The 20,616-nt window shown below is 40.3% G+C and overlaps 2 protein-coding genes across 9 annotated transcripts in view; one reads left to right on the top strand and one right to left on the bottom strand.

Annotated features, from left to right (window-relative positions):
• Positions 1 to 14,384, bottom strand: part of SMC6 (structural maintenance of chromosomes 6) — a 99,579-nt gene extending 85,195 nt beyond the window's left edge. The window contains exons 1-6 of one of the 2 annotated variants that reach the window (XM_030555383.1): positions 14,245 to 14,384; positions 11,273 to 11,421; positions 9,331 to 9,448; positions 4,304 to 4,409; positions 3,187 to 3,323; positions 575 to 636 (exon numbers count right to left, since the gene is read on the bottom strand). In XM_030555383.1, the coding sequence (XP_030411243.1) occupies positions 575 to 636; positions 3,187 to 3,323; positions 4,304 to 4,409; positions 9,331 to 9,448; positions 11,273 to 11,416 (567 nt within the window). In that variant the 5' untranslated portion in view covers positions 11,417 to 11,421; positions 14,245 to 14,384. Of the gene's footprint in view, positions 1 to 574; positions 637 to 3,186; positions 3,324 to 4,303; positions 4,410 to 9,330; positions 9,449 to 11,272; positions 11,422 to 14,244 lie in introns of those variants that run through there. The other variant, XM_030555384.1, reaches the window with a different exon arrangement.
• A 50-nt stretch (positions 14,385 to 14,434) lies between these two features.
• GEN1 (GEN1 Holliday junction 5' flap endonuclease) overlaps positions 14,435 to 20,616 on the top strand; it is a 43,054-nt gene continuing 36,872 nt past the window's right edge. For 5 of the 7 annotated variants that reach the window (XR_003999479.1, XR_003999478.1, XR_003999481.1 and 2 more), the window contains exon 1: positions 14,435 to 14,599. The gene's annotated coding sequence lies outside the window, so the exon portion shown is untranslated. The remainder of the gene's footprint in view (positions 14,600 to 20,616) is intronic. The other 2 variants (XM_030555380.1, XM_030555379.1) reach the window with 2 other exon arrangements.

Here is a 20,616-nt window from a genome sequence, read left to right as displayed (position 1 = left end):
TTCTTCCAAAAGTTTACAACTGAACATTGACTTAATACAGCTTTGAAACTTTACTATGCAGAAGAAAAATGCTGCTTTCCCTTTATTTTTTTTAGCAGTTTACATTTAACAGTACTGTACTATATTTGTTTATTTTTTGGTCTCTTACTGCCTGATTAGGTACTTCTGGTTCTAAATGAGGTGTATGGTTGACTGATCAATTCATACCTCTGGTGTTCGTAACTCTGAGGTTCTACTGTATGGATGAAATAACAGGCATCAATACGTAAGCTAGGAATTCCCAGAACAGCATGAGTGAATCCCAAACATTAGGTCACATCTGGCTTGCTTATTTTGTTTATCCAACCTCTATAGCAAACTCATACCCTGCAGAAAGCAAATTTTGTGTTTTTCCTTTTCAAACCTGAGTTTCTAGCCACTGCCTGTGAAGATAACCTTTAGAATGTGAACTGATATACCAATGTGCTAATATGAATTAGTCCCCTTGTTTATCAAAATGGAGCATGCTTTATCAAAAATTTTCAGTTTGCCTCTACAAGTAATGTAGAACTCTAACAAATATTTCAGCAATTACCTGTATATTAAAGTGATCCAGTATTGCAGTAAGTTCGTCTTTCTTAGAAGAAATTAATGTCCCTGAAGATATTTAAAAAAAAAAAATGAAAAGCCCATATCACAGTTTATATACAAAATCATAGATAAGTAAAAAAAAAATTACAGCTTGCTACATTGTGACTGAATGCACCACTGTATTCACACTCTACACACTATTCTAATAATCTTTGTACAAAACATACCTTCTGAGGGATCACTTGAAAACTAATAGCTCACTGGTCAATGTATGCAGCAACATTATTTAAAGTTATTAATATAACATTATGTACAGTTTTTAACAAACTGAAAATTATGACAAATACATTTACCAGACGAGTCTAGGGAGTGGCTAAACCACTTTCTCAAAGACAAAGGACAAGTTGATGCCTCTAGCCAGGTCTCAAAGTTGATTGGCAATAACCTGTCAAGTGAACATTCTTCAGCAATACGGGGACGGAAACAGATCAATGTACATTTTAACAAACAACAACATGGAACCTCTTTCACCATGAAGCTCCATATCTCCATCTTCACAGTAATAAGGAACTTTATCGAGGGGTAATGCTAAGGAAAATGAATTTCATAGGGTGACTGAACTATAAAAGTGAGGGGCAAACACCCTCTTCCATCCCTCACAATGGATTCGCTCTTTTTTCCTTTCCCTATCTTTCTCACTTACTCTTTCACCTAAGATGACAAAGGACCCAGCCTTCAGGAGGGGTTCAGACCTGAGAATTTGGTCAATAATGTTGCTGAGAACTGGTGGTAAGGATTTTATCTGGGACCAAATCTATTTTTTTAAGTTTTAGTTACTAGAACGTGTTTTATATTTATTTCCCTTGCAATCACTTCTGACTAACACCTTACACTTGTACTGTCTTAAAATCTCTCCTTGTACTTAAATAAACTCATTTAATTCTTTAATCAAATCTAATCCACTGCTGTGTTTAAACTGAACTGTTTAGGTAACTTCAATTAAAAAGAATACTGTTGAATATTAAACCCTTACAAGGGCAACAAACCTCTAATATCTGAATTGTCCAGGAGAGGACTAGACAATGCAGAACACGTTTTCTGGGAAAATTCAGGCCTGGGAGTGCGTTGGGCTCATCCTGTAAGTGGCAATCAAGGCTGGTAGAAGCCAGAGTGTGACTGGAGTACTGCTGGCAAGCTGCAGTATACAGACACTCAAGATGTGACCTGCATGCTGACTGGCTGTTTGTGAGGGGGCTCAGATTGGGAGAGACAGCAGCAAAATATTGTGAGGCACCCAAGGTTGCAAGGCAGGTGGTGAAACAACTTCTCACTAGTCAGAATGTGACACGTCCTACTTAGTATTTCTTAACTAATGTAAGAATATGGTGTCATAAACCTAGTCCCAGATTTGGACCTTAGCGTCCAAAATATGGGGTTTAGCATGAAAAACCTCCAAGCTTAGTTACCAGCTTGAACCTGGTAAAGCTGCCACCACCCAAAAAATTAGTGTGTTTTGGGGCACTCTGGTCCCCCCATACCTTCCCTGGGGACCCCAAGACCCAACTCCCTTGAGTCTCACAACAAAGGGAAATAAACCTTTTCCCTTCCCCCCTCCAGGTGTGCCTGGAGAGAGACACAGAAGCAAGCTCCGTGAATCTAAACAGAGGGACTCCACCCTCCCCGTTCCCAATCCTGGAGAACAAAATTACCAAGAGCTAATCTCTCTTCCCCCCTCACCCAGAGGGAATGCAAAGTCAGGCTAGTAAATCTAACACAAACAGATTTCCCCGACTTCTTCCTCCCACCAATTCCCTGGTGAGTACAGACTCAATTCCCTGGAGTTCCCCACTAAAGAAAAACTCCAACAGGTCTTAAAAAGAAAGCTTTATATAAAAAGAAAGGAAAATACATAAAAATGGTCTCTCTGTATTAAGGTGACACATACAGGGTCATTTGCTTAAAAGAAATATGAATCAACAGCCTTATTCAAAAAGAATACAATTCAAAGCACTCCAGCACCTATAGACATGTAAATACAAAAAGAAAAACAATGGAAACCTTACTGTCTTACTATATTGTACTCACAACTTGGAAACAGAAGATTAGAAAGCAGGAAACAGAAATCACTTCTCATAGCCGAGAGAGCATACAGGCAGAAGACCCAAGAACAAAGGACTCACACACAAACTTCCCTCCACCCAGATCTGAAAAAATCTGGTTTCCTGATTGGTCCTCTGGTCAGGTGTTTCAGGTACTTTTTTTCCAGGTGTAAGAGACATTAACCCTTAGCTATCTGTTTATGACATATGGCTAATAATTTCACAGTACTGTTAAAATCAGAATATAGAAATGAAAATATGCTACTAGAAAGATATTAAGCTTTACTTTTTAAAATAATGGAAGTTATATTTTTTGTTATTTATTTTATTGTTCAAGCATCTCTCACTCTCTCTCTCTCAGAATCAGTAGCGAAAAACTAGCTAACTCTGTCATTACCTTTTGAATTTTCATTTGCTCACAGGAAATACCTAATCCTTCACGAACATACAAAAGACAGTAATGAAAATATTTTTTCCAATGCTTTAAGATCAAAAATAAAACAAAGTATTGTCAAACCTGTTTTGCTTTTCAGCTTATAACTACGACTTCCATCCATGCTAATGTGTTGAGTCACAATAATAGAACTGCCATATACTTCTGGTTTAAATGCATCTTTACCTCTGTTTCTTAATGTTATCGAAACATCTGCAGAACTAAAACAAACAGCAACTTAAAATATCTGAGTTTGAATCATTCAAGATAAAGAAATAGACTTTCCACCAATAGATTTTCAATTCCTTTTTAGGCCACAACCGAAAGTTAGTAGGATCTGTTTCATACTAACTGTAGGTCAACACAGAACTACCGTGGTACTATGTTTGCACAGGAGAGTTTGAGTTCCAAGGCAGAAAGTTCTATAGATCAAACTGAGATGCATGGCCAAAGCTGTCTGAGCTCTATGTCTGGATCTAACCATCATACTAGACCTTTACTTTTATGAGCACTCAACTATAGCTCCATGTAAAACATAACGTTAAAAAAGGCTTTAAGTAGTATATTAACAGAAAGTTTAAATCTATCTGAAAGGGTAGGATGCAGATTGGCAGTGCTGCAACAATTCTAGATGCTCTGATATGAGAGCAAAAGACCTTCTTTTGTATCTCCCCAACTCAGTTATATAGTAATAAATCAAATAATAGATAACTGAATTTCTACTCTGAGGGCTGAGAGGAACATTAACCATCAGCTCTGGGTATCGGACAACCCATTCCAGAAGAAAATAAAGTTGCCACTGCAGAAGGGAATAGATAGGCTGCTCAAAGTAAAGGAAAGAGTTTAAAGAAAGTTCAGTACTTATGGGCATTCTTTAAAATATTTAAGTTATCTTAGAATTGGCTACTGAGAGGAAATGAAATTTCTATTTATATAGCAGTTAAAGACGGTGACTAAATTACAAATTAATTTTAAAAATTTAGTAGTTTCAGATATCACACTGAAGTCCAACCTACTAATTTTTATTATTTTAAAACCACACATTTATATATTTTTAACACTGTTTCTCATCCTGACATTCTATAAAAGGCACAATAAAGCAAAAGGGAAAACTAAGGACTTTGTATCTCAATGGACCAAACTAACTTTAACATCAAACTAACAGCCCACCTCAAACACATTAATACACAGTTTCGCTTACGTCTCTCCATCTTTCACAAATACTTTCAAAGAGGATCCTCTGTTAGTTGTGGTAGCTTTTCCCCCAAGACCAACAATAAGAGCAGTTAATACAGCACTCTTCCCACCTGAAAAAGCAAACAAGCAATCTTTATAAAAAACAGTACTGTCTTCTATTTATACAATTCAATTATAGTGTACATAATTTTAGTCCAACCTACACACATCTAAGTCAGACTAATAAAACTGAAAATAGACTTTAAGAATATCTATTGTAAAAGATATGATAGAAGCACACACCAACCGTTTCAATGTTGGCAAAATACACCTCTACCCTGATATAACGCTGTCCTTGGGAGCCAAAAAATCTTACCGTGTTATAGGTGAAACTGCGTTATATCAACTTGCTTTGATCTGCCGGAGTGCGCAGCCCCGCCCCCTTGGAGCAATGTTTTACCGATTATATTCGAATTCGTGTTATATCAGGAAGAGATATATTACCGCTTTTCCAGTTCTTATTCCACAAAAAGCTTTCTAAAGTTCAATGTATTCACACTGAGGTGAAAAGAATATCCCTAATTTTGTCTCCCGACATGTCAAGTAGTTCATGTCCAAATCTGAGTAGTGGTGTTTGTACATTTTGTTTTTCCAAAGCCATACTAAAATGTTTTACAGAACAAAAAGAATTCAAAGATCACTATTTTAGGTATGAAAATAAAAAGTTTCTGCAGTGTCTGCAATCTTAACATTGCAGTGCTACACTAGGACAGAACACACAGAGAGCAAAAGTGACTAGAAAAGCAAGCCGAGGCAACTAGTTATTTTTCTATTTGTTGACTGTCCAAGGAGGTGAAATGCACAAGAAAAATTTAAATTTATTCGTTTTACCTAACACCCATCTTTTAAATTGTGAATGAAGGACAGATAATCTTACTAAAAACCTGATTTGAAAAAACCCAGACAAAAGAAAAAAATCAGGCATTTTAGCCCCTAGAAGAAGGTAACAATGCGTTTAACAAATTATTTTCAAGAGCTTGAATGTGCAAGAGTTCAGTTCATACTGACTTTTTACCTCTAATCACAAAATAATTTTCAGAGAAAAAGAATTAAGACAAATCATGCACCAGATAAAGTTCTCTCAACTTTTATATATTTTGGATCTGTTCTGAAAGTAGTGAGTCTATCAGTTGGAAGGGACCTTGAGAGGTCATCTAGTCCAGTCCCCTGCACTCATGGCAGGACTAAGGATTATCATTCTAGACCATCTCTGACCAGTGTTTATCTAATCTGACCTTAAAAATCTCCAGTTATGGAGATTTCACAACCTCCCTAGGCAATTTAGTCCAGTGCTTAATTACCCTGACAGTTAGGAAAAAACTTCCTAATTCTAACCTAAACCACCATGGCTGCAATTTAAGACCATTGCTTCTTGTTCTGCCCTCAGAGGTTAAGAAGAATAATTTTTCTCCCTCCACCTTGTAACAACCTTTTATGTGCTTGAAAACTGTTCTGTCCTTCCAAGTCTTCTCTTCTCCAAACTAAACAAACCCAGTTTTTTAAATCTTTCCTCACGTCATGTTTTCCAGATTTTTAATCATTTGTGTGCTCTTCTCTGGACTTTCTCCGATTTGTCCACGTTTCCTGAAATGTGGCACCCAGAACTGGACACAGTACTCCAGTTGAGGCCTAATCAACATGGAAGAGAGCAGAATAATTACTTCTCGTGCCTTGTTTACAACACTCCTGCTATTGCATCCCAAAATTATGTTTACTTTTTTTGGAAGAGAGTGTTACACTGTTGACTCATATTTAGCTTGTGGTCCACTATGACACCCAAGTATTTCTTCCTAGGCCATCATTCCCCATTTTGTAGGTTGCAAATGATTGTTCCTTCCTAAGTGGAGTACTTTGCATTTGTCCTTATTGAATTTCATCCTATTTACTTCAGATCATTTCTCCAGTTTGTCCAGATCATTTTCAATTATAATCCTATCCTTCAAAGCACTTGCAACTCCTCCCAGCTTGGTATCATCTGCAAACTTTATAAGTGTACTCTCTATGGCATTATCTAAATCAGGGGTCGGCAACCTTTCAGAAGTGGTGTGCCGAATATTCATTTATTCACTCTGATTTAAGGTTTCACGTGCCAGTAATACATTTTAACGTTTTTAGAAGGTCTCTTTCTATAAGTCTATAATATAGAACTAAACTACTGTTGTATGTAAAGTAAATAAAGGTTTTTAAAATGTTTAAGAAGTTTCATTTAAAATTAAATCAAAATGCAGAGCTCCCTAGGTTGATGGCCCGGACCCAGGCAGTGTAAGTGCCAATGAAAATCAGCTCGCATGCCACCTTCGGCACCCATGCCATAGGTTGCCTACCCCTGATCTAAATCATTGATGAAGATATTGAACAGAACCAGAACTGATCCCTACAGGACCCTAATCGGTATGCCCTTCCAGCATGACTGTGAACCACTAATGATTACCCTCTGGAAACAATTTTCCAACTAGTTATGCACCCACCTCCATCTAGGCTGCATTTTCTTTGTTTATGAGAAGGTCATGCGAGATAGCATCAAAAGCCTTACTAAAATCAAGATATACCACATCTACTGCTTCCCCTCGTATCCCGTTTTGTCCTTATTTCCCTTTTTATAGATGTGCACTATATCTGCCATTTTCTAGTCCTCTGCAATCTTTCCAGTCTTCCATGACTTTTCAAAGATAAACACTAATGGCTTAGCTATCTTCTCAGTCAGCTCCTTGAGGTTTCTAGGACGTATTTAAACAGCTGAGAACATTTTGAGGGGTAATTATGGGCTAAGGACGCTTGGAAGAATTAGATTTTTATAGGTAAATATCGATAAATGTCAATTTTACTATATGCATCTGAATAGATGAAAACATACTTCCATCGACAATAATCAAAATTTACAGATGGGCAAAGCAAAAAAAATGCTGCTTGAGAACTTAGAATTTGATCTAAGGTTACAGAGTTACTATATTTTGATATACAATGTTGACAATTTGTATTTTCATGGTTATAAAACTTTAACTTTTTTAACTTAATATCTCCCTGTCTGATCTCCTCTCCATTGTCTTATCCCGCAGTATCCTTCAACTGAAAATTGAAGTCAATAAAAACTGAAAAAATGATTAAAACTCAGTTTTGTGCAACTGTGAAAATTTTAAATAGATAAAAATTAAAAATACTTAAAAATAATATTATCCATCAAAATTATATATTATTTTTTAAAAAATCATTCTGCCAAACCTAGTGCTAAGTTAAAGAAATGGAAGCATGTCCTCTGGAATGGTAGTCGAAGGGACAAACAAATGTTTAGCATACCTAGCATATAAATACCTTGCAACACTGGCTACAACAGTGCCATGCTAATCCCTGTTCTCACTGTCAGATAACTTTGTAAATAAGAGCCAGGCAGCGTTATCTCTCACAATTGTAAACCAGCTTGTTTGTCTTAGAGATTGGCTGAACATGCAGTAGGACTCAATAGACTTGTAGGCGCTAAAGTTTTACACGGTTTTGTTTCTGAGTGCAGTAACAAAAAAATCTAGATTTGTAAACTGCACTTTCATGATACAGACATTGCACTACAGATTTCTATGAGGTGAATCGAAAAATACTATTTATTTTATCTTTTTTACAGAGCAAATATTTGTAATAGAAAATTACAAGTGAGCACTGTGCACTTGTTATTGTGTTGTAACTGAAATCACTATGTTTGAATATGTAAAAAACATCCACAAATATTTAAATAAATGGTATTCTATTAATAGTGCAATTAAAACTGCAATTAATCATGGTTTTTTTAATCAGGCAATCACTATTCATTTTTTAAATCATTTGACAGCCCTAGTTATTAATATGATTGTATATTTAACTACCCTAGCCATGTAGAGTTTATTATGTACCCTTCTTCTCAAATGCTGTTAAGACAACGACAATACTATTCATACCTATACATTGCTCCCTACTGCAACACCACTAACCTGACAACCAATGGAGCAAACAACCCCAAGAAACCTCATGACACTAGATCAGCACCTAAACTCACACAACCACCCCAAATTAAAATGAAATGTCTTCCTGGTACCCAATTATCACACCAACAGACTACTCACCCCAGTATAGAGTGCAAGTTAGGATAGATATTTAACCAATATAGACGAACCAGAGACTAAACACTAGAAGTGGATAACTGGGAGACAAATGACGGTTCAAACCCAGAGAGGAGAGACGCTCGTATGTTGGACATTTCAACAGAAGAAAAGACATTTCCACAAATTACCACAAAAAGTAAGGCTTTCTATGAAAAGGTGAGGAAAACAAGCAGCAGCTTAATCCTGGGTGAAAGAAGTGCAAATGCAGAGATAATCACAGTACACAGAACCGTGCAGCAGATCCAGAATGGATGACAAAACTCCGAACAGGTTATGAAGCCTGATCCTTGGCAGAATGAAGTAATCTCTGACAGATACAGGAGGATTCTGTCTTTTTCTTGTGCTTTGACAACATTTATTGAATTGAAAATGATAACAAGTATTACTGAACAAATACAAACGGGATGGTGCTATACCCTTTGTTAATGCTCAATCTTTCCCTTGTTTTTTAAACAACATGACATCAAGAAAAACAAGCAGAAGACTAACATTTTAAATTAGTACTTAACACTACATTGTAGTGAAATTGGGCTGAAAGTTAAGAAATACATATACAACAAAGAATGTTGATTTAAGTTTAAGTTGTTTCGATAATACCACATAAAAGGTCACAATCAATCAATGTTGTTCTGTATAACTAAATTAAAATAACGACATACAGAAACCTCTCTCTATCTTGTTTAGCACTGAGACAAACATTAATGAAAAAGCAGATGTTTGTATAAATAATTCTTTTCCTTTTCTGTAGTTAAAAAGACTTTTTAATGAACTTTGGCTCTAAATATTTAGGAACATATTTGGTTTAGATTTTGGATAAGTCCCCCAAAAATGCTCCTGAGAGAGAAATGAGAAAATTAATACTTACTTCCATTGTTTCCAACCACAAAGTTTACATTGGATCCAAACTGAAAGGGCCCCAACATTGAATGGCACATGAAGTTCTTCAATTGGATGCTTTCAATTATCCCCACTTCCCCCGACGTCTACAGAAATATCATGAAAATGACATAAATCAAACACATAAAATTAATGAAAAAAAATGAAAGTGAGTCACCTAGAATGAGAAATTAAAATGAGAGCATGATGATAAAATGGCAACGGTAACAAAAATCACAGATACTTTTGTAGCCAAAACAGGACAACAAACAGATGTAAAGGCTTTACATGATGTATACAAATTACACAACAATATGAACATGTATAGCTGGTGATGTAATTCAGTCATAATGTAGTATTAAATGCAAATAGCTATCAAAATGCTTCACTTATCAAAGATAGTTTTAGGGTACATCTACACTGCATACTCCTTTCTCTAGCATGGCTATAAATAGCAGTGTAGATGATGAGTCACTGTGTCGGTGAATAAAGACACTTCCTGAACCCTGTGGGTATGTACCTGAATATGTATCCTACAGGATTCTCTACTTGCCCACACAGTGCCTGCCTATGTACACCGCCATATTTAGCAGTGTAGTATCCTGCTGTTAAGAGCCTTTCCCACAGCAGGGAAAGGTTCTCACAGCAGGGAGGCAGTGGGGAAAGGCTCCAGCAGCTCCCCACTTCTGGGGACACGTATAACTACACACAGCAGTGTGGATGCAGTCAGCTTTGAACTGTGGCGTGTAGCTACACAAGAGGTATTCGGTGTATACATAGCCTTAGTTTTTCCCCTTTAAGTTAGCAAGTCATGAACGTCTTACACAGCATGCTTTTATTATTTAACTTCCATGTGGTATATTATTCTTCATACAACATATAGATATATTTTTTTTAAATAATCTTTACTCTTTTTAAACAACTTTCAAAGTTGGAAGAAGGAGCTGAATTTAGAAGCAGAAGGGATAATCCAGTGGCAAAATGTTCATATATATTTTGTTATAAGTAACAGTTTTAAGCATATATAAAGGCCACCTGTAACTTGAGTTCTTACATCAGACAATGCTGCATTTGAAGAACATTTCTTCTTAAAATTTTAAGAAAAAATGCTTTCTCTCATTATAACTCAGCTACTCTAGAGAGCAGTAAGGATGGCATTCACCCGCATTTTATTTTAAATTAGCACTTACGCAAAAAATATAATTTCAAAAATATGATTCTATTTTGACGGTGTCATGAAGTATTTGGGATATGTTTAACAAGCTACAATGGCTCCACCTGCTCCTTCCGGGTCACTCATTTATCTTTTAAATACTTCCCACAAACTCCCATTTTTGTGCAACATAAAATCACAACTTATTTGGTTAGTTTTTGGATGACTAACCAAACATTTTATTTCCTTAACTTGGTTGCCTGTTTTTTGCCCTCAAAAGTAGTCATTTTATATAATGCAACTGACTCTGGTTGCCAATGTAAATTATTATTTTAATTTTAAACAATGCTTAGTTGCCATGAATATGTATTGCACAAATTATTAAAGTTACATTTAAAAATAGTATTCTTTACTATCTATTCCAAAGAACAACTGGAGACTGCAACAGGCTGTGGAATTTACAAAAGGATCAAAACAGAATGCTTCAAGAAATTGTGTAACACTTGCATCTGAATCCAAAGAACAGATCATTATGGTTGACAGCACCCTAAAAAATTATTCCAGAAGAAAGATGTTTCCTCAAATGGAGTAGAGGACAATTGAAGAAGATATGCTAGAAACATCACTGGTAGCTTTATTTTCGCATTGTTCCTTCTGCAGCCTACATGCAAGACACACTGCTTTACAATTAAACTGCCTCAAACAATACTATATTTATACCAGTTTGCTTATTTCTTCTTTTTAAAAACTGTCATTTCTAACAAGACACACATCTTACCGACTGCGAACTGGAATTACTGTCAGACTGCAACTCTGAAAGTTCTTCTTCATCAAGCTCATCATTAGATTCATCTGCATATTCTTGTCTTGGCCTTTTGTGGAGTCCAGGGTTTGAAAAGCTTTCCTCTTTTCTCTTACCCATAAGTACTGAAAAAAGTACAGTAAATTGGAAGTTCCAGTTAGCTAAATGAAAAATATCACAGATTGTAACACACAGGTCTATATCGACGTAAAAATATGAATGATCACAAAGAGCAGACAGAATCAGCCCTCTTTTGAAGCAATACTGACAAGTCCCAATAAAACAAAGTGAAAATTAAATCAGACAATAAAAAATTTTTTTTAAACCTAAAGCTGAGCAAACCCAACAAAGAGGCATCAGTGCTGGTACATTTATGGTAATGATGAAAATTGGACTGTAAATGGATAGCTCCTATTCAACTTAAGAGGTTTGGTTATGACACTAACCAAGTACACATTGGTACTCTAGAAATAAATAAATTCCAGTACAAAGTATGGTTAGCTCTACACAAAGCATGGGAGGAGGACACTTCTGCATCAAGAAGGAACAATAAAGCTTCAATCATGCACACACTCATGCACATATTTAATTGTGCATATCTAAGCATTCCCCCTAACTTCAGTGGGTCTGCCCAGTAAGTAAAACTAAGCCTGTGCAGAAGTCCTTGCAGGATCCAGAAATGTCAACAGTTTCAAAATAATTCTCCAATGTTAAAAGATTTCTAACCGGTTAAGTTCTTCTACTCAAGATCTCAACTTTGTATGCCACAGGATTTATTTGAAAAATACCTTTCATGTATATGCAGCAAAGGCACAATTCTACAAGGTGCTAAACACCTTGTACAAGGTGCTTAGAAGCCCTGAACACTGAAGTCAACAGGTTTTAAGGAACACTTAGTACTTACCACTACAGGATAAAGTACTATCTGGCAGACAATGAGTAGTTTTAGATTTAAAAAAAAAATACAAAATTACCAGTCTTAAAGAATTTAACATATCCAAAGTTAACAGAGCAAGTGAAGTTACTCAGCACATGAGGCTCAAGAAAGAGAAATCCCAAGTGCATTCAAGTGGCTCTGTCCATCTGACCATTAAAGACACAGAGGCTATGCTGAAAGTCATAGTTACACACAGCCTAAGGACAAAAAAACAGTATCAAGGAGGCCTTTCACCAGGATTACATCTGTTCCATCCTATTTCCTGTTTGACTGGAGAGAGATAAGACAACAGATAAAGGCACAAAATGGTAAAATCACCTCACCTGCTATCAGTAAGCTGGGCTTTCTTTGTCATTGCTGAGACAAAGTCCCCCTTTCATAGATTTCTGAAATGAACCTGATACAGGTTTTAGATGTTGTGTAGAATATTAGAGAATTAAAGTTAACAAGTCTGGTTAAAGAAATATGTGTTGTAAAGAAAAACACATACCACTGTTATTTCAAAAATTAGGGTCTAGGAGAACTCAGATGCAAGGGAAAAACTGTTGATCAGCAAGAAGGACCGAAGAGATAGGGAGGAAAGGCCTTGGGAAGACTGGAAATAAAGGTGAATTGTCTCAAATTGTTTTTAGATGAAGTAGATAATTGGTAATAACATCATTTGTTTGTTAAAAGGTATTTAAAAGTAAGGGTTCATTGCTAATACCTGCCTGACCAAGATGAATCTGACCAATATGGTCCAAGCACTCCCAGTTTAGCCTGTTTGTAAATATCTTGATCAAATGTTTATAAATGTTTTCTATTACTATTTGGTAGTAAATTACTTATTATTTTGACTTTTTAGTCATGTTTAGAGCAACTGTATAAATATTATTTGGCCTTTGTAATTAATAAAGGAATTCATAGTTAAACTGGTGTCGTGGTGTACAATGCATAAATGATAATTAAGGCCACGATTTTGTCATGGATATTTTTAGTAAACGTCACAGACAGATCATGGGCAATAAAGACAAATTCATGGAAAATACTAAAAATATCCATGACAAAATGGGAAGCTGTTGGACAGCTGCAGGGGAGGCTGGGAGCGCTAGGGGTCCCTACAAGATGCCTCTGGAAATTTCCACTACATGCATCCGATGGAGTGGGTATTCGCCCATGGAAGCTCACACTCCAATACATTTGTTAGTCTATAAGGTGCCACAGGACTCTGTGCTGCTTACACTGGAATTTTTCAATAATGGGCTCTTCAGTCTAGCACAGAAAAAGAGCACAATCCAATGGGTGGAAATTGAAGCCAGAAAAATTTAAGCTGGAAATAGAGCAAAAATGTTTAATAGTGACAGTAATTAACCATTGGAACAATGTACAAAGGTCATGGCACATGCATCTGACGAAGTGGGTATTCACCCACAAAAGCTCATGCTCCAATACGTCGGTTAGTCTATAAGGTGCCACAGGACTCTTTGCTGTCTCTATCATTGACAGCTCTGAACTCAAGATTGGATGTTTTGCTAAAGATGAGCTCTACCTGAAACAGGCATTAGTTGCAGGCAATCATGTGTTACGATCACAGTGGTCACTTCTAGCCTTGGAAGCAGGGAGTCTGCCTGTTTTGCCTAGTCAGCTCTTTGGGGCAGGAGCTGCCTTGTTGTGTTTGGCCAGCGCCGAGTGCAGTGGGGTCCTTGGCCCCCAGGGCTCACGAAAACCAGGATCTAGTTTCCTGGCACCTGTGATACAAGCCAACGCAACAGTTTCTGATGAACTGGCAAGAGCCACGTTAACGTGACCTTGGGTTTCCCACGGCCACCGCCGGGGACATGGGACTTTGCAGCCTGGCCACCAGGGACACCACCCTAACGCGCTGCCCGGGGGAGGGGAAGACTCAGGCGACCTCCTCCCCCTTCCATGAGAGTAGGGCGATTTGCCGGCGCTAATTGCTGTGCCTGAGCGCCCGCTCGGCCCGCGCACGCGGCGAGGAGAAGAGACTCCCCCGCCGCGCCGCGCCTCTTACCTCGCGGGGAGGTGCAAAGGAGAACGAACAGCCGGTATCGTTAGGAGCCGTTGAGATTTTAAACCTGCTGCAAGCACCGACTTTCCGTGTTTTCCGTTTCCGGCCGTTCGACTCGCGGCAAGCACCGGCCGGAAACGGAAAGCACGCGCCCCGGGGCCCCGCCCCTGCGTGGGGACGCGCGGCGCGAGCGGTTGCGCGCCCCGCCATCTTGCGGAGGCGTAGCCGCTTCCGGGAGGAAAGGGGGGAGGCTCCCCCGCGCCAAATACGAATCCGACGCCGAGGCCGACACTGAGAGATGCAGTAGGACGCCGTGGCGGGACTCCCTGTATACTGGTTCGGATCCCACCTCGCTTGGGTTGGTCCCTCCTGTAAACCTCCTGTTCGGGTCCTAATCTCTACCACGCCTGGGCTGTTCCCTCCTGTGACCCCCCCCCAGCCCCCGAGTTCCGTTCCCAACCTCCACCCCGCCTGGGCTGTTCCTCCTCTTCCCTCCCCCCGCGAGTTCCGTTCCCAACCTCCACCCCGCCTGGGCTGTTCCTCCTCTTCCCCTTCTCCCCCCCCCCCCCCCGAGTTCTCTTCCCAACCTCCACCCGGCCTGGGCTGTTCCTCCTCTTCCGCCCCCCCCCCCCGAGTTCGGTTCCCAACCTCCACCCCGCCTGGGCTGTTCCCTCCTGTCATCCCCTCCCAGGTTGCATTCCAGCCCCCCACTCTGCCTGGGCTGCTCCCTTCTCTCTGGGTCCCCTGCCACTAGTCCGCCCGGGATTCTCCCCGCCCTCTGACACTCACTCTCCTGCCATCCATGTCACATCCCGGGCTCGCTAAACTATCCAGCCCCGCGTTGTATCCCAGTTGCTCCTGCTTGGCGTCCTGGGGATGCGTTTGTGTATTCAGACCCTATCAAGGCTGTTATCTGCTTCCCACTGTAGGGACCTGAATTCGAGCCCTGGCTCTTTCTTTGTCTCCCTTCTCCCCTATCCACACTGCAGTTTTCCATTTCCCCATCCTGCTGCTGTTGCACCCGAGAAACCAGTATAGGAAACCTGGATGTAGCACAGCCTGTAGTCTGCTAAGGACCTAGTATAAGGAGTGAGTTGCAGGGGTTAAGTGGTGGCCCACCAGGGATATTAGTTGACAGCTCCTCCATGGAGCCAGATACGTGCGCCTGTGCTCCTAGTGCAGTTCACAGAATTCCCTAACACTTGTCCTTTCTGTAGTAAAAGGGAGACTGTGGTGCACATCTGCATAAAGCAGAGGTCCCCCAATCTGTGGGATGCTCCCCCATAGGGGGTGCAAAGGAATATTTGGGGGGTGCAGCAGGGCCCAGACCAGCCCCCACTGTGGGAGGTGGGAGGTTGGCAGGAGCACCACCAGCCCCGCTGCTAGCTCTGCACCTGGCCCCGGCCCCATCCTTGGCTCCACACCCTACTGCAGGCTTGGTTGCCTGCCCCCACTGCAGCCCAGCTGCAGCCCCAGCCTTGGGCCTCTTACCCCTGCCCCTGGAGCCACAACTCCTTTCCCAGTTTGGGATACATTACTCCAGTGGTCTTGAGGGACTGCAACCTGATAAACCTCCTACTGAGGCTCTGGGTGTACTTTTCCCCACACCTCATTTACCTCCATATCCCCACAAAGTCACAAGATCTCTTTGTCAGCCTCTTGGCACTGGTCAAGATGAACATCCGTCACACCAGGAGGAGGAAGCTGGAAGGGGGTGTGTCTCGGTGACTGGGGTTTATTTCTGGTCCCTTGTCTCATACCTCTGAACAAAGTTCCTTGGGCAGTGTCCACTGGCTCCCTGGATGTTTTTCAGGAGCAGTGTGCATTGTTGAGTGTTCCCTGCTCTATTTTCTGTTCTAGTTCCCTGCTTTTTAACCTTTGACCCTCCCTCCATTTTTGTTTGTTCATTTGTTGCCCCAAGAATTTAGTTGTGGCCTGAGTGAGTGGATAGACCTTTAGGTCTGGGTGGGCCGTCCGAGTACCCACAATCATAGGTGCTGACTCTGTGGGTGCTCTGGGACTGGGGCCCCCACAGAAAAAATAATAGTGGGTGCTCAGCACCCACCAGCCACAGCTGTTTGGTGGCACCCTAAAACAGCTGATTGTAGGCTGGGGCAGGGCTCTGGGGAGGGCAGTGAGCAGATGAGGAAGAGGCGGAGTAAGGGCAGAGCCTGAAGGAATGGGGTGAAGGGGGGGCCCTCAAAGCAGAATGGAGGTGGAGCACCCCAGGGGAAAAGAGAAACTCAATGCCTATGACCATAATAGGTTCAAGATTTTAGTGGTTCTCTTCCATTCCCCCCTTCCAAAGTCCCCTAATGCTGAGAATACACATGGATTGGTAAAAGTATTGGTATTTTAGCAGGGCCAGCTTTAGGAAGTGTGGGGCCCAATTCGAACAGTTTCAACAGGGCCCTGGCAGGGATGACTATTTAAAAAAAAAAAAATGTAAAAAAAACACATGGGGCTTGTACTCACTGGGCGGTGCTCCGAGTCTTCGGCGGGACTTTGGTGTCGGGTCCTTCACTCGCTCCAGGTCTTCGGCGGCACTGAAGGACCTGCCACCAAAGACCCGGAGCGCTGCCAGGTGAGTAAAAATTAAAAAGATGCCTCTAGCCAGGGAAGAGATTCTCACTGGGCTCGGGGCCCTCGTAGGCGCAGGTCCCGATTCGGGGGTATTGGTGGAATTGGCCTAAAGCCTGCCCTGATTTTAAGGGCAGATGCAGCATTGCATGCAGCCTAACCAGCTAGAAGCATGAGGACTTAATGGTTGTATTCTTGTTTTACTTACTTACAAAAAGAATTGCAAGTATTTAATCTTGTGCAACGTCCTTTTATATTTGAAGAGTAAGACTAAAATGCATAGAATGTGTTTCATTTCATAAAACTTTTTCCCTCTCTTTTGTCCCATTGAAAACAAGAGGGTATCCCACAAATGGAATAGTAGTGGGTGATGCACTTTGGGAGCTTAGGTGTGTTAGCAAAGCTCTGTGATGTGATCTCAGGACTTGAAATACTGGTGAGGATTGTAGTTTAGAAGAAGTAATTGCAGACCTCTCCTGTGTGGGGAGATCTCTCAGGCCCTTGGCTACACTGGCGCTTTACAGCGCTGCAACTTTTGCGCTCAGGGGTGTGAAAAAACACCCCCCTGAGCGCTGCAAGATACAGCGCTGTAAAGCCTCAGTGTAATCAGTGCTGCAGCGCTGGGAGCGTGGCTCCCAGCGCTGCAAGCTACACCTGTAAGGGATGTGGTTTACGTGCAGCGCTGGGAGAGCTCTCTCCCAGCACTGGCGCTCCAACCACACTCACACTTCAAAGCGCTGCCGTGGCAGTGCTCCTAAATTTCAAGTGTAGCCATACCCTTAGTATGGGAAGGGCAGGGCAGAATTGAGGTGCATTGGCCAAGATTTCTTGGATAAATTTGCATAGTCAGATGACTTGTCTGAAGCAAACCATTAACAGTCATCAACTTTAAATTCATTTACTCATTTTAAATACTCCTTTTGTTTTTGTTGAGTTAATTGTTGAGTTAATTGTAATCATGTAAAATGTTCATTGTTTATAGACTTACTAGCTCTAAACATTTAAAGGCCGGTTTATCCTGGACTTAATGTCAGTGACTGTATTGCAGTTCACTTTGTGGAAGCCAGATCAACTCCCTAAATTTTGTTGTTGTTTTTGTAATAACATCAACAGTGTTTTAGGGCGATTTACAGACTTTAAGAAAAATAAGGTCCCGCTGTGAAGGTTTTACCTTCTCTAAAATATAGAAGGTGGGATGGAGATTTGGTATAACTAAGGCCCCTGAAATAAAATCTGTTCAGATGGGTCTTTGCAAAGAGCCTCATTCTAGACAGTGCAACTTTCTGCAAGCTGGATTCGCACCTAAATCATTTAAATGACAAAAATAAAAGAACTTCCAAAATGTATTATGGCATGTCTACCTACTTCAACAACTAATATACTTTGTTTGAATCACGGAAAGGAAGAAATCACTTCCGTAGTTATAAATTAATATTTTACTATGGTGTTGAGAAACATTGACTTATTTTATTTTTCATTTTGTAAGTTGCCTTAGCCACATTTTTGTCTATATAGCTACCTTTGCATGTTTATGGAATTAGAAATACTTTTTGATGCATTTATCCTCCCTGTGCATTAATACAGATGTGCTATGTCATCATAGTACTAATAAACCAATTAACACACAGATTATAGGAAGCTATATAAGAAACATAGACTGATTTATAGGCAACAAATGGTAACATCAAAAGGGCTTTTTGCAAAGTGTTGTCTCATTCACCTCCCAAAAAGCTGGAAGTCCCAGTTAGGTGGTAAGAAAGTTAATTTCCACCCTGCATAATGTTCTAGTCAAGGCTTTCTATATTTTAAAGGTAACCATTGGAAATATTAAAGTATTACTGTGGCAAAAAAGAATACTTCTATGTAGTTTTAAAGCATCATTTATCTAAATATATTCTGTTGAGGCTGCTACTTAGCAAATGAGCATTGTTACGGGGCTTATTCCTTCACCCTCTCACTTCCCTGGTCCTTCTCGCATGAACAGAGAGCAACGATACCCGAAGTCCAAAGGTGCAAACAATTCGATGTTTATTGGGCTGAACTTCCAGCAAGCATGATTCCAGTTTCCTTCCTTAGTGTTCCCCTTCGCAGCTCTGACACCACAAGGCCTTGCCTGTGTCCCTGTTCCCATTCCCCCCCCCCTAGCAAAACATGATCCCAATTCTACCACCCTCAGTCCCTGTTCCCATTTCCCCTTTACTTCCTGATTGACTGCAGAGTTTATAGTAAATCTTGAGTTCTGCTTAGCTATACTTTAGCCAATCATTTTACTGAAATTTAACTAACCAATCCTAACATGCTGTAACATGGTTATTTAACCAATTATATCCTACCACCTTAATTGGTTTACACCCAACAAAATTAATTATACAGCAGACAGAAACACTCTCAGAACCAGAAAGAGATTATACAGACAAACAATAGGGAAGTGATAGAACAACACAGAAAGAGGATTTCACATCCCAGCTATTGATAAATGAGTTCTTGCCAAACAGGATGCTATCAAACTAAGTTTCCTTTTACATTTTCTAGGCTTTTCCCTTTCTCTGGAGGTGATAGGAGTATCAGGACAGGATTGTATTCCTAACAGCCCAATAGCACCTTATTTCAATGTGATTAGTTTGGAATGTGAGGATGGTGACCATACACTTGCCAGTTTATGGCTGCCTCTGGTACTTAGCAGAAGGCCTTAGCCTAGAACCAGGCCTGAGACTGTCACAGTAAGAGAAGGCCCTTACTCTGGCAGACACTGATTTTGATTCTTTCTTTTATACCTCTATAACTAGTTAAGTAATAAGAATGCACCTAAACTCTTAAAGTATAGGCCTTTGCAGACAGGCCTGAATATCTATATCCTAACAAGCATCTCTGAGGTTCTGTCTACACAGCAACTAGACACCCGCCACTGCCCTGTACTGGCCACTCGATCTTGGGCTGCAGGATTCTTTCATTGCTGTGTAGACTTCTGGGCTTGGGTTGGAGTCTTGGTGCTAGGATCTTGCAAGGTGGGAGGACCCCAGAGCTTGGGTTCCATCCCAAGCCCTGAAGTCTACATAGTAGTGGAACAGCTCTGCACCTCCAGTTGGCTGGCACAGGCCAGCCCCGGGTGTCAGGGTAAACACAGAAACTAGAGTGAGGAAAATGTCAACTTCCCTTTTCTAGTCTCTTGCCTGTGCTGTTCACAACATCAGTTTTCTTACAGTGCAAGAGGTAGCCCAACACATACTTTTTTTTTTTTTTTTTTTTTTTTTCCAGATTTGCACTCAGGTAGCACCACTTAATTTCTTAACAATGCTTGTTCTGGTATACAAAACTTCAGAAGCATAGCCAAGCCAATGTATTTGACTTGTATTACTAGATGCTCTCCAAATGTCCATAGGGCACAAAAATGGTTAATATGTCATCAGCTTTTTATCAGCTAATTAACTAATTTCTGGGATTTCCCAGGATTTGGAAGCTTGCTTAATGAAGTGCTTGTCTCCTGAAGTTCTCAAGTCCTTAGAGAAAGGAAACCTACATTGTTGCTAAGGGGAATAGTTTTCTTTGCAGATGCAATACTACAATTTATCAGGCATGTGCTTTTTCTCTTGATGTATTTGTTTGAAAAATTATATTGACTCCCACTGCAAAGCAACGGGTCACCTTACCATTATGTTTCTGAAAAGAAACAGCGGCCTTTGGGCTTCAAAAGCCAGCAGAGAAACCCTTTACTCAACAGCAAAAAAGTATCAATATCCAGTAATAAACTAAAGCAGAAATCTTTCAAAGGTCAAACAGGATAATATTTCCAAGCTT

Source organism: Gopherus evgoodei, chromosome 3 (assembly GCF_007399415.2).
Source record: "Gopherus evgoodei ecotype Sinaloan lineage chromosome 3, rGopEvg1_v1.p, whole genome shotgun sequence".
NCBI lineage: Eukaryota > Metazoa > Chordata > Testudines > Testudinidae > Gopherus > Gopherus evgoodei.
The sequence above is the reverse complement of the archived record's forward strand: the minus strand, read 5'-3'. Positions and strand labels throughout refer to the sequence as shown.